The 11,895-nt window shown below is 56.3% G+C and overlaps 2 protein-coding genes across 21 annotated transcripts in view; one reads left to right on the forward strand and one right to left on the reverse strand.

The window, feature by feature from the left end:
* Positions 1-3,130, forward strand: part of PDE4DIP (phosphodiesterase 4D interacting protein) — a 33,054-nt gene extending 29,924 nt beyond the window's left edge. For 8 of the 13 annotated variants that reach the window (XM_034063903.1, XM_034063904.1, XM_034063905.1 and 5 more), the window contains 8 exons: positions 83-202; positions 291-468; positions 551-675; positions 900-1,001; positions 1,182-1,752; positions 1,826-1,964; positions 2,087-2,133; positions 2,427-2,969. In XM_034063903.1, the coding sequence (XP_033919794.1) occupies positions 83-202; positions 291-468; positions 551-675; positions 900-1,001; positions 1,182-1,752; positions 1,826-1,964; positions 2,087-2,089 (1,238 nt within the window). In that variant the 3' untranslated portion in view covers positions 2,090-2,133; positions 2,427-2,969. The other 5 variants (XM_031047225.2, XM_031047226.2, XM_031047227.2 and 2 more) reach the window with 5 other exon arrangements.
* A 6-nt stretch (positions 3,131-3,136) lies between these two features.
* Positions 3,137-11,273, reverse strand: LOC101876785 (5'-AMP-activated protein kinase subunit beta-2). Of its 8 annotated transcripts, none has more exons than XM_034063908.1 (9): positions 11,178-11,236; positions 9,706-9,922; positions 8,268-8,444; positions 7,897-8,063; positions 6,970-7,063; positions 6,264-6,384; positions 4,922-5,055; positions 4,543-4,611; positions 3,137-4,067 (listed from the first exon to the last, which is right to left on the reverse strand). In XM_034063908.1, the coding sequence occupies exons 3-9, from the start codon at positions 8,427-8,429 to the stop codon at positions 3,990-3,992; spliced, it is 825 nt and encodes a 274-aa protein (XP_033919799.1). In that variant the 5' UTR covers positions 8,430-8,444; positions 9,706-9,922; positions 11,178-11,236; the 3' UTR covers positions 3,137-3,989. The 8 variants fall into 8 exon arrangements, with proteins under 8 accessions (XP_033919799.1, XP_033919801.1, XP_030903092.1 ...); XM_034063910.1 differs by having other exon boundaries at positions 9,706-9,870; positions 11,178-11,233; XM_031047232.2 differs by lacking the exon at positions 11,178-11,236 and adding an exon at positions 9,384-9,512 and having other exon boundaries at positions 9,706-11,134.
* Between the last annotated feature and the right edge of the window lie 622 nt (positions 11,274-11,895).

Genomic DNA, 11,895 nt, shown 5'->3' on the forward strand with positions numbered 1-11,895 from the left:
ACCCCATTACCTGGGGAGGGTCCTCACTCTGTGTATGGCTGGATATTGGGGAAAGAGAATCAGCACTGGTCCCCCTTGGCAGGATTGTCCAGCAATGTCTATGCCCAGTCACCGGAGCTGGGGCTGCAGCTGAGCGGGGAAAACAAGGCTCTGCGAGACGACAACCGGACCCTGCGGCTCCAGCGTGACCACATCTCCCAAGGTAGGGCTGGGCTACCAGTATCCTGGGGCTTTGTCCCAGAGAGCATTGAGTGTGGTGGCAGTAACACCTCCATGGTCTCTGTCCCCAGAGCTGGCACGGGTGCAGGAGGCACTCATGGCTGCTTGCTCCCGAGCCCGGGAGGCTGAAGCAGAGCTGGAACAGAGGAGTGGGAAGCAGCGGAGGCTGGCTGAGGAGCTTGCTGAGCAGCAAGAGAATGTCCGGCAGCTCCGGGATGAGCGGCGCTCTTTGCAGGAGGACAACAATAGGTAAGGTTTGGGGCACTGTGGCCGTGGGGCTGGTAGGGCTGGTGGCATGGCTGGCACTGGATCCATGTGTCACCCCTTGCAGGCTGCAGCACACGGTGACACTCCTGCAGCAGCAGTGTGAGGAGCACCGCCTGCTGCTGCAGACCTTGCGTGCAGAGCTGCAAGTCTATGAGAGCCTCCCTGGCCCCTCTGCTGAGACCCGTGCAGGTACAGGACTCACTCACCCTTCACCACCAGCCCTCTGCCCAGCTAGTAGTCTTGGGGTGCCTGGCCCCTCTGCAACCCTGGGGCAGGCCCAAGCACTTCTCCTGCAGCAGCAGCAGGAGAGACATGGTGGCCCTGGTGGCAAGCAGAGAGGGCAGGCAAGACCCCAGCAACCCCAGGCACAGAGCCACGACTGTCTGCAGAGTCTCAGATACTTCTTATTCTAGGCTGCTTCCCATCTCCTCCAGTGCGGGATGTTGGCACAAGTTCAGCAGCACCCCTCTTCTCCCCACTGTCCTCTGACATGTCTGTGATGCGGCAGATGGACGGTAGGTCCCAGAGCCTGCCCATGCCTATGCCTCAGGAGCTGCTGAGACCTGGGAAACTCATGACAGCACCCTTGCTGAGCAAGGATGAGAAGCCCAGGGCAGAGCTAAGCCTCAGGATGGAACAGGGAGGGCCACAGGGGGAGTGGGCAGTGGTCCTACCTAGCCCTGCTTGTTCCACAGGGCCACGTGGGCCAGATCCACTGGTGAAGAAGAGTGAGGGGCTAACGAGGGCTCATGTCATTGGCTGCCTGGACACCTACCGGGCCCTGGAGCAGCACATCCTGGAGGGGAAGGCACTGGCCTGTGAGCTGATGTGTCTCACGCGCCCTGCACTTGGGCTAAATAACTGTCTGCTCCCGGGAAAGCAGGTAAAGTGTGGGCAGAACAGGTCTGGCAGTCGCTGGGGGCCAGACATTCTGAAGAGCATGTGTAAAGTGGCCCCTGAGCCCAACTTCAGCCCTGAGGCTTGCAGGGCTGCGAAGCAGCTGACAGCCTCCAGCTTGGGGCTGCTGCCGGTACTGCCCTGCAGTGGTGGGCTGGCCAGGGTGAGTCCCTGGGTGCAGTGGGATGTAGGTGCCCTGGCAGCCTCTGCTCCCGTACCCCTTTCCTGCAGGCCCTGCAGTGGACAGGCACAGGGCACCTCTGGGGCAGCGCCAGCACCCTGCATGGCATTCTGGAGCAATGTGTGTCTCTCCTCACTGCCTTCTGGAGCACTGTGCTGCCCATCAGCCCAGCCCAGCACCAGGGCAAGGTGAGCACAGGGGATGGCCTGGCGGGGTGGTTGAGCTGGATGCTCGTTGCTCATCATGCTCATGTTGTCTTAGGAGCAGGTGCTACAGGATGAGATCGCAGCGCTGCGGGCACAGCTCTCTGAAAGGGAGAATGCTCTGCAGAGCACAGCTGAGCGGCTGCGCAGCACGGCGCAGCTCAAGGACAGCATGGAGCAGTTCATTGTCAGCCAGTGTACGTGGCCTGGGTGATATCCTGCTGTGGGATGGCAGGACCAAGCCAGCCTTGTTCTCATGTGCCTGGGGTAGCTCTACAGTGCAGGAACCTCACTGATCACATCTCTCTCCCCCTCACAGTGAGCAGGACCCACAATGTGTTGCGCAAGGCTAGGACAAACCTGGAGGTGAGTTTGCCCTGGCAGATAGTGTGGGATAGGGGCAGGTGCCCCTGCCCTGGTGAGCCCTGATACCCTGAAGGTGGGCACAGATGGCAGAAACCCCATGCTCTGCAAGCAGAGTGGTGGATGGCAAGGGGTGCTGAGGGGCCCAGCTGGGTGTAATGCATGGGTGTGTGACATGGGGACCTATTTTCCTTGACTGTCCTTGGCTGCTCCATCACCAGGGCACAGCAGTCCTCCAGTGCAGGCCTGCTCTGACACCACTCCCTCTTACTGCCATGTGTGCTCTCTCTTGCCAGGTGAAGGCCCAGCAGGCCCTGCCCGTCGCTTGAACAGGGCTGGGAGCAATGCCTTTGCTCACGGAACGGCTTGCTGGCTGCTGAGCCAGGCCAGAGAGGACCCTGTCCCTGCTACTTCAAGGCGTGGGCAGGACAGGGGTCTGGGCTGTCCAGTGCTACATAGCTAGTGGATTTGGGCTGCTGTGGTGGTTGCATGCCCTCCACCTGTCTTTGCTTGGTATTGCAGCAGCAGCTGCTGGCTTGGGCTTTGCCTGCCCCATGTGTCAGTGCTCGCCCCTTTCCACCCACAGTACTTAGAGTGGGGTGCACAGCCCTCCCCATCAAGCACCTTTCACCTTGGGACTTGGTCCCATTTGTAACCCTGCTGCATATCTGTCCCTGCTATCGGATGTATGTATATGTATATAGGCAGAAGTATCAGAGCTGCATTTTGGGGCCTCTCCAGGCATGTTGGGGCCCCAGTGTGGGAGGATGTAAGAAATGCCACATTCTGTTCAGTGGCTGGAGAGTCCCCAATAAACGTTTCCTGCAGGTTGTGGTGTTTCTGGCACACAGGTCGCTGCAGCTGTGCTCCCCAGGCTACCCACAGCACAAGGTCAATAGAAACTGGATGGCCCCACCCCAAAGTCAGCTCTGCACCCCACTGGGCACTTGCTCCCTTATACCCTCTTGCTGCTCCAGAGCCCCCCTCCAGCATCAGGCCAGCACCACCGAGATCAATAAATATTGTAATAAATAGAGAAAACCCTGTTGCATGGCACTGCGCTGGCAGCAGGCGGTGTAGCTGGGGTCCTGGGATACGTGCCCTGCTCCGCTTTTCCCAGGCCCCTCCAGCGTGGCGCGCATGGAGTCCCTCTGGCTGTGACGAAGTCAGCCATTCCCCGCAGAAGCACTTGATGTTGGGGACAGAGCGTTCAGTCCTTGACGGTGCTGTCAACGGCGCTGTCCCAGTGGCAGGTAAGCATGGCTGCATCCGGTCCAGCTCCATCCTCCCTCCAGCTGGCTCGATGCTGAACCTGGCAGACAGTTGGAGCTGCAACCAGGGCTGAGAGCCCTGCCTCAAAGCTAGTGAGGGGGGCAGCACCATAGCCAGGGCTGCAGGATGGGGCAGGCTGCATTGTTCCACAGCCTATAGCGATCAAGGTGGCCTTGGAGGCTCATCACCAGGACAGCACAACAACCTTCAGCAGACAGGACATATTCCTTGAGGCACTGCCAGGACCACCTTGGGGCCTATGCAGGCTGGAGAAGATGGGCAGGTGAAGCCTTTTCCATGCTGGGCACAAGGAAAAAGTGTTCTGGTGAGCAGCAAAAGTGGCCCCAGAGACTCAGAGAAGCCAAGGGGAGCTGTAGGTGGGCGGAAACTAAGGGTTAAATCAAACCACACCAGTAGGATGGGACAGTGTCACAAGCCCCAGTGGCCCTGGGCTCATTGCCAGGGCTCAAGTCCCTGCCAGGTTCGAGGCTGGAGCCAGCGGTCAGTTCTCGCACAGTCCTGTGGCCCAGTGTGTGCAGACAAAGCGGCGTTTGGTGTCCTGTGTGGGGGGCGGGTGAGGCCCCAGCTCAGATGGGCTTGTACAGCAGCGTGGTGACATACTTCTTCTTGTAGCGGTGCGTGGCACTGAGCACCATCACGCCATCCTGCGAGAGGCACAGTGTCAGTGGAAGCAGGAGGGGGACAGCCCAGTGCAGCCTGGCTGTGCCAACCTGGGAGTGGGTCACCCCACAGCCGCCATCAGGAAGAGGGCTCGGCAACCCTGAGGAGCCAACCCAGCCTTTCCCTGTTGTCCTGAGTCTCACAGCCAGCAAGACATGTACAACACCCGTGACAAGGAGTGCAAGGGAAGGGTCTGGTACACAGCAGGATTGCCCAGGGCTGCCCAGTTCCATCAGGCTGCAGGGAGGCAGCTAAAGAGAACTGTAAGGAAGCCACAGCCTACACCACTGCACATGCCACACTTCACCAGGCAGCTCAGCTGTCCTTGCGTGGGTCCTCTGATCCCTGCACCACCATCTCCACCCCCCTGCAGTCTGCTCCCTGCAAGTGCTGCAGGCTACTGGGAGCTACAGCAGCTCCACTTCCCTCACCCAGCAGCCTCAGGGGACCTGCCCTTACCTTGATGGACAGTGCGTAGAGGTGGTTGAGCATGACATGGTTGGGCTCGGGCAGCAGTGCTGGGTCACACTAGGAGAAGAGGAGTGTCACAGAGGAACAGCAGAGCCCTGACCCCCCAGCTCCAGCCATCACAGGGAGCTGCCATCTCAGGCAATCTGAGCTGCTGGTGTCTCTGGCTGTTCTGAACAGGAACAGAACTCAGCTAAGCACCAGGCCGAGTAAGGAGCCAAACCAGCATTGTTAGTGGAAAAGTGATGCTTTTCCCAGGAAATGACAAGGGTGAGGCTCCAGTCAAGGAGAGAACAGGGTCCCTGCAGACAGGACTTCCCTTCCAACCCCACTGTGGCTCCCTGTGTGTGGGCAGTATGATGGTACCCACCGAGATATTGGTGTCCTTGTTCAGGATGACCTGGAGGAGGTGAGGTGGGAGGATGGGTGGGGATTTGAAGCGCTCCTCAGGCCGATATACATACAATTCTTGGCCATAAGGTCCAGGTGGTGAGCTTGACAAGTCTAAAGAGAAGAGAAAGAAGGAGACATGAAATGGCTGAAGCAGGCCTGGCTTCCCATGAAGCTAAGAAGCATCCAGCAGGGTCTTTCAGGCACAAACATCTTCCATGAGCCATGCCCATATATCCTACAGTAACAGCTCAGCTTTTCACAATGGAAAAAGCAGCCAGGTGAGTCCTGGACATTCCCAAGCAGGACTGTAAGCTGGTATTTGCATTGACACAAAGCAAGCACTCTGTGGAAGCCACCCCAAGACCCCTGCACACAGCCCTCAGCACAGCTGGGTCCCTCTACCTGTAGCAAGGAGCCAACTTGGCCCAGAACTGTACCTTGTGCAGCAGGGGCACAGCAAGCAGCACGTCTGCATGCTCTCAGTGATGCAGGACTGCCTGATGAGGAGGTCCCAGAAAGGACAAATGGGAGGTCTAGACAGAGCAGATGCTCAACCCATGTGAGGAACCATGGGAGCTTGTGGTCACTGGAAGCTGGACTGAACGTACCTCCCGACCACATCTGACCTGATCATTTTGGAACAAGCATCCAAGAAGGGCTCCACCTCCTTGGAGGTGCTGCTGCTTGCTGGCTTCAATGAAGTACCTCCTTCCCAGGTTGGGCAAGGCTGTGGAGCTGAGCTTTATCTGAAACAGGGTTTATACCAGGGATGACAGGCAGCAGAGGGCCCTGGACTAGAACACAACTGAGCTACCTCCTAGCATTACACACCAAGCCAGCAGTGCCGGTGTCTGCATGGTAACCTAACCTGCTGCTGTAACACAAGTGGAGAGGGAGGTTTGAGAGGAGCTAGCACCAGTACAAATTACCTTGGCATGAAAACCAAGAGTAGCTGCTGAAAATAACCCGGATCCTGCTCTCACCTAACTTGTACCCCAGATCAGATGACTTACAGTTGAGCAGACAGAATGGGCTGATGTTCCCAGAGTTCACCAGTCTGAAACGGCTGCCTCAGCCATGCATAGGCACTGCCCCTGCTCTGGGATGGTGCTAGCACAGAACACGTTACACCAGCATAGTCCCTCTATAGGTAAAAGGACTCAGCTGCGGGCTGCTGAGGACACACTGCCAAACACTGTTCTTCCCAGGTGCAGGCCCCTACCTCTGCTCAGGGGGTGTGTTCACCCCCAAAGCAGGGAGTCTCAGCACAGAGGATGTGGAAAAGAGCACATGCAAAGCTTTAATGTATAAAAACTCACCCCGACCTGAGGTTTCTGAGCTCTCCAGGGAATCCACCTTCAAAGCATCAAACACCTCAAAGTCAGACTTCTTGACGTGAATCAGGTTGTTAATCGTCCCCATCTGGCTGGTGACCACAGGCTGGAGAGAACTGAGGTAAGAGTCTTCCTATGTTCATCTCCCACCAAAGAACACTCAATGCTTCCCAGATCCTCCCACCCAAGCTGTCTTTGCTGCACCATTACCTCAGAGCACAGGCAGCCAGTATCTAGCTCTGCTCTACGCTTGCAGATCTCTGCTGTTTACACTGGGAGGATTTCCCTTTACTCCCATGCTCCTACATCACATCCTATTTTCATCCTCCATCCTGCTACATGCCAATGAGTAAGTGTCCTCTCCTTTCCCTGCCGCTACCACGATTCAGTTTGGAGAAGAACCTCCAGTTCTGAGTGCTGACCCCATAGTCCTTCTTCCCATGCAGCTAGTTCTCAATAAGAATTAAAGGCTTTCTGGTGTTTTCCTGCCTCTCAGCACCTCCCCGGAACTCCCCTATATGGCATGTCTAAGCCCAGAGGAGCCAGCCTCTGAAAGGACTCATGGGATTGAGATGCCCCTTTTGTTTTAGCAGACACCTTCTGCTATTCCTGTTCCCCCTCTGCTGCAGTTACATCATGTCTAGTACCCTGCAGAAGTCAAGGTCTGCAGGGATAAAGCTTTGAGCATTACCTCAGATGGGTCATGGACCCACTGGCCATCCACAAAAAATTTGTACTGGTGTTCTCCTTCTGGGAGGTCCAGGATAGCGACAAAGTCATTGTGGCTGTGCAGAGAGAACAGAGGTGCAACAGCATTACCCTGTTGATCCTATGGATGGTGCTCTTCCGTGGGGTCCCAGAAAACATGCACTGTCCAGCCCCTCTACCACCACGCCTTCATGCAGGGTTCGGCTTGCTCATTGTCAGTGATCTGAGGCACAACATAGTAAGTGTGAGCATTCAGAGCACCAGCGTGGCTCAGCCCCTCAGAAGCCCAGCTGGAAGGAGCGCACAGGAGGCAGTCCAGCCCCACATGTCCAGAGAAAATTAACATAAGCCTCTGCAAGACACATCTGGGAGGATGCATGCAAAAAGCATCTAACCCTGTGCTGGCACTGCAGGATGAGGACAGCAAGTGCAGCAGCTCCGTTTATAAAATCCACAATTGAGATAAACCCATTCCAGGCAATTTGCTGGGATTATGCCCAGGGTCATGTATTGTGGAACAACAAGAACATCGTTAGGGCAGGAAGATATGTGAGGGACAAACAAACAACCCCTGCTGGCAACAACACAACTAGGCAGGGGGTAAGGCCACAGCCAAGCAAAGAGCTGACAGCTTCCAGAAGATAACTGCATAGGGCTCTGCTGCTGGGACAAGCTGCTGTGTGACATCAAGCTAGGCAAGCAAAGTGGCCCATCCTGTCCTGTCCCTCTGTTGTACAACTTATCAGCACCACCCAGGGAAGAAGCTGACTACATATTTGTGCTCAGACCCTCCAGCCTGGGTGAACATAGACAAGATGGCTGAGCAAAGGGAACAGCCACCAGCACAAAGAAGGGGAAACACTTCCCATGGTGGAGCAGAGAATTAAGAGTGACCCGAGGGACAGGCTACCTCTTGATGAGTGGGATCTTGGTGCTCCAGTTGTTGAAAGATCCAGAGATGAAGACCTCTTTGCCTCCATCAGCCCAACGGATGACAGTGGGACGAGCCTGTTGGGATGGTTTCACTGACTCCTCCAGATCTGGCTGCCATGACACAAACTCTTTATCCCCAGGAATCTGAGGTAGGAAAGACAGAGCCTGAGACACAAAGACAACTTGGACCACATTCACTCCCTCCTGGCCTCTACCAGCCCAACTGCACATCTCAGACAAGAGCATTGCAGAGCACCTCTAGCATCCCAGCTCTCCATAGGCCACTCACATGGCTGGGAGCACAGAGCCTCAAAGGGCAGGACAGGGAAGGCAGTGGCTAGGCCCTACCTTGGAATCATGGGAGCTGAAAACACTGGGGTCATCAGTGCTGCCCACCATGATCTTGTGTGGGTGCTCCTTGGCAGGATGGGTGGCACCGGAGCCATCTGAGCGGTGGGACTTGGAGCCGTGGCGCTCCCCTGACACTCGCTCACTGGTGGTGTTCCCCATGGCAGTTCACCTCCCCTGTGAGAGAGAGAAGATGGCAGTGTGCCTGTGCCCACAGGCACTGGCAGCAAGGTGAGGAGCAAGGATGTCATTCCCAGTGTTCTTTGCCAGGGGAGACTGACAGCAATCCTAAAAAAGGCCCAAAGTTCACTTCCACTGCCAAGTTTGGGAGCTGAATGGGAATTTAACAAACAAGGCAGCTTGACCTAATTATAGCCATATCCTTATGAACCATCACTCTAGTTACATTGGTAACTGTTATACCCCAAAACACATACTAGTTACACTGTACCCCATACAAGCCCTCAGCAGCCAGCATAGTAGAAGGGCTGATGGGCAAAATAAAGCAACCTTTACTGGCAAATCAAATGCTTGGTGTTAACAGAGCCTCTTTCACAGTCTTACAGTCTAGCTCCACAGACAAATCCCCTATATACAGCATGAAAACAGACAAAGAGTGAAAGTAGCAGCTGTTTAACAGATCCCAAGCCTCTGAAAGCTTGCAGGCAGAAGAGCAGAGCCTTGCGCCTGGCAACGGTGACAGGGAGCAGTTGAAGTGTCCGAATGGAATCACCCAAGCTGGAGCTTGGCCAAGGTGTGGGGTTAATGCCGTGGTGTCTGAAAAAAGCTCAGCTCTCGACAGAATTCACTTATGATTCACCAGGCAAGCCACCATGTCAGCTGCAGCACAGTGAGTTCTGCTTGTGAACCTAAACCGGTAGCACCACCCTGTGCATTCTGGCGTCTGCCCGGCCACCTGGAGCCCCAGGATGAGAGAAGAGCCACCCAGCTGCCTCAGTGCCACCGTGCGGCTGCAGATGGGCTGTCATCCCCAGTATCACCCAGCTCAGAGAAAGAGGAGAACTGGTCATATAGCACAAAGCCACGAACAACTACACACCTCTTTGGACAAACAACAAAGCTACTGCAAGCTACATGGGACTCTTAAAACCTTACCAGTTTCCAGCAGCTGAAAGGGATTGTGATTCTTGCCCCTTCACAGGCTAATTTTTGCAGCTTACCACACTGATCATGGGCGTTGCAGGGCAAGGGAAGAGGACAGCCAGCATAGCTTCATGCACTTAGCTGCGACATTTAGGGATTTGTTTAGAAGATCAAGTTATATGAAGGGTGCCAGGCAAGGCTGCCAGCCAAAGCCAGGCTTTAGAACATTACAGAGCAATTACTAAAGTATTTCTTAAATCCTGAGGGCTAAAAGTCAGTCTGAGAGGACAGCTAACCCATACCACCCCTCCCTCTCAGTGAGGATCAAGCATACCTGAAGATCCAGGTCAGATGAGCTGCACCACTTGCTCTGACATCTTCCCCCTCTGCCCTGGAGGAGGCTCAGCCAGCTTCTCATAAAATCTATCCCTGTGCCACTAGACCTGCTGTTGAGGAGCTTCTTCCCCAGTATCTCCACTAAGGCTCCCTTACTTCTCATCTACAGGGAGGAAGGTAGGAAATGCTGAACATCCTCTTGTACCAAGACAGACCTGAGAGATACATGCAGGTATTAACAGATGTGAAAGCTTTCCTTTCTTGTCTCTAAAAGGAATTCATTCCCTCTGGCTGTCCCTTGCAGGTTATGCTATCCTACTATTTCCTGAGGTTCCTCCCAAGCGCTAGCTTCTTTCTGGTGCATGGTATCAGAAACCCCATGCAGACAAGCCCACCCGACCTCCTACACCACAAACACAGGCACCCAGCTGCGCCTGGACAGTTTGCTCTCTGAGCATAGCCTTCGGCACTTGGCTTTACTGAATTAAGTTCTACAGCTCCTGCATTCAGACAAGTCCTTGTAGCACAGCATGCTCTGATGGTGTGACACAGCTATGTACAAGTCACTGATGGCAACACTGCCCATACCAAAACCCAAGCAAACCTCCACAGCGTCTCAGCGCATCTGCTGCCAGCTACAGTCTGCAAAAAGGTGGGTGCCTGCCTTCTGGGTCACAAAGCCCCTTCGGTTTCAACCAGTCCCACCTCCCCATTTTGCTTCTGGCCTGGACACACAAAATACACCAGTTCCCCTTGAGCTGTGTCACACTTGCTGCCTCTCCCACCCAGCCAGTGACCTGAACCACTGAACCACCACCAGCAGCCAGCCTGAAGTTTATTTTGGAGAGATGGGGGTCTAAGTTCAGCACTCTCAGTTGCCCACAGCCTGCCTGGCAGACACCTCTTGGTGCTGAAGGTACCCAGGGAAGCTTGATTTGCCCAGACTCTCCTGCCTCCCTCATTCAGAGAAGGGAACCAGAGCTCAGCCGAGAGGTTGCCATAAGGTTAAGGGAATGAGCCGGGAAACCGGGGATAAGAAAGCCTCCTTCCTCTGGATCGTGCCAAGCAGGCATGGCTGGGATGAAGGCTCTGCGAAGCAGTGGCGTTGGCAGGGCTGTCATGAGGGCTCCGCGAAGCGCTGTTAGGGCTCTCACGGCATGCAGGGCCGCCACCCGTTCCCCTTCCCTGCTGGGTGCCTGCCACGGCCCTTAGGAGAAGCTGGCCGCGCCGGTTAGAGACAGGGTGCGCCTGAGGTGCTCCGAGCCGGCTGCAGGCCACGGCCACCAATGAGGGGTCCAGGCTACCGTTACCCACCTCGCTGTCACGCGTGGGGACGCCCAGCCAAGCCTCACCCACCGTCTCCAGCAGCACCACCCAGGAAGCAGCGCCTGGCCAGCTGCTTCCCGCCCACCCTCAGCCTGGCTCGCCGGGACACCCGCCGACAGCCCCCGGTCCCAACCGCAGCTTCACCTGCCCACCGCCGCTCCGCTCTCCGCCTCCGTCCAAAATGGCGACACCCCCCGCCGCCAGCCTCTGCGGGGCGCTCTGGCCCGCCCCCGCGCGCCGTTCTATGGCCGCGCCTCTCCCCCCCCCCCCCCCCCCCCCCCCCCCCCCCGGCGGACCTGCTTTCCCGCTGCCGGGTAGCCGCCATGTTTGTTGAGGGCGGCTTCGCTCCTTGCTGTGAAGGGCGGCCGGCCTGACGCGCTGACGGCTACACGGCTTCACCTGCGCCGCAGCCGGCGGGTGGCCATATTGGTTGAGGGCAGTGGCCCCGAGGTGGCAGGTTCAGGGATAGCTGCGGGGCTGGGCAGGCTGGCTGAGGGGTGCAGTGGCCGGGCTGCTGCCTGCGACCTGGACAGGCACTGTGTGGACAGGACAGATGCCTTGGGACGGACAGCAGCGACGGAGACAGCCCACACACCATGGTCCCTAGTCCCCTCTGTATGGGGACTAGCTTTATTGCCCGTTTCCTAAAGTGTCGTTGCTGAGCAAGTTCCCTGTTTCCCCATCAACTCTCTGCCGACCAACCCACAGGCAGAGATTGCAGAGTGATTCCTGCCCTCAGAGCTGCCCCTGACAAGACCTGTTGTGGCCCTGGTACAGAAGGAAGGTGAGATAGACCAGGCTGTCTGGCCTGTTTTGCCTACAAGGAACCAAAGGTTTGATTCTTTGAATCTCTTGTCTGAAG

Source organism: Melopsittacus undulatus, chromosome 6 (genome assembly GCF_012275295.1).
Source record: "Melopsittacus undulatus isolate bMelUnd1 chromosome 6, bMelUnd1.mat.Z, whole genome shotgun sequence".
In the NCBI taxonomy this organism is placed as follows: domain Eukaryota; kingdom Metazoa; phylum Chordata; class Aves; order Psittaciformes; family Psittaculidae; genus Melopsittacus; species Melopsittacus undulatus.

What these genes read in the sequence shown, in the direction of transcription:
- LOC101876785 (XM_034063911.1), bottom strand. Translation starts at nt 8,429, where the DNA reads ATGGGGAACACCACCAGTGAGCGAGTGTCAGGGGAGCGCCACGGCTCC. An exon ending in TCAGCTCCCATGATTCCAAG is followed by an intron (nt 8,064 to 8,267) that starts GTAGGGCCTAGC and finishes TTCCTACCTCAG; the next exon opens with ATTCCTGGGGATAAAGAGTT. An exon ending in CTCAGAAACCTCAGGTCGGG is followed by an intron (nt 5,056 to 6,263) that starts GTGAGTTTTTAT and finishes TCTTCTCTTTAG; the next exon opens with ACTTGTCAAGCTCACCACCT.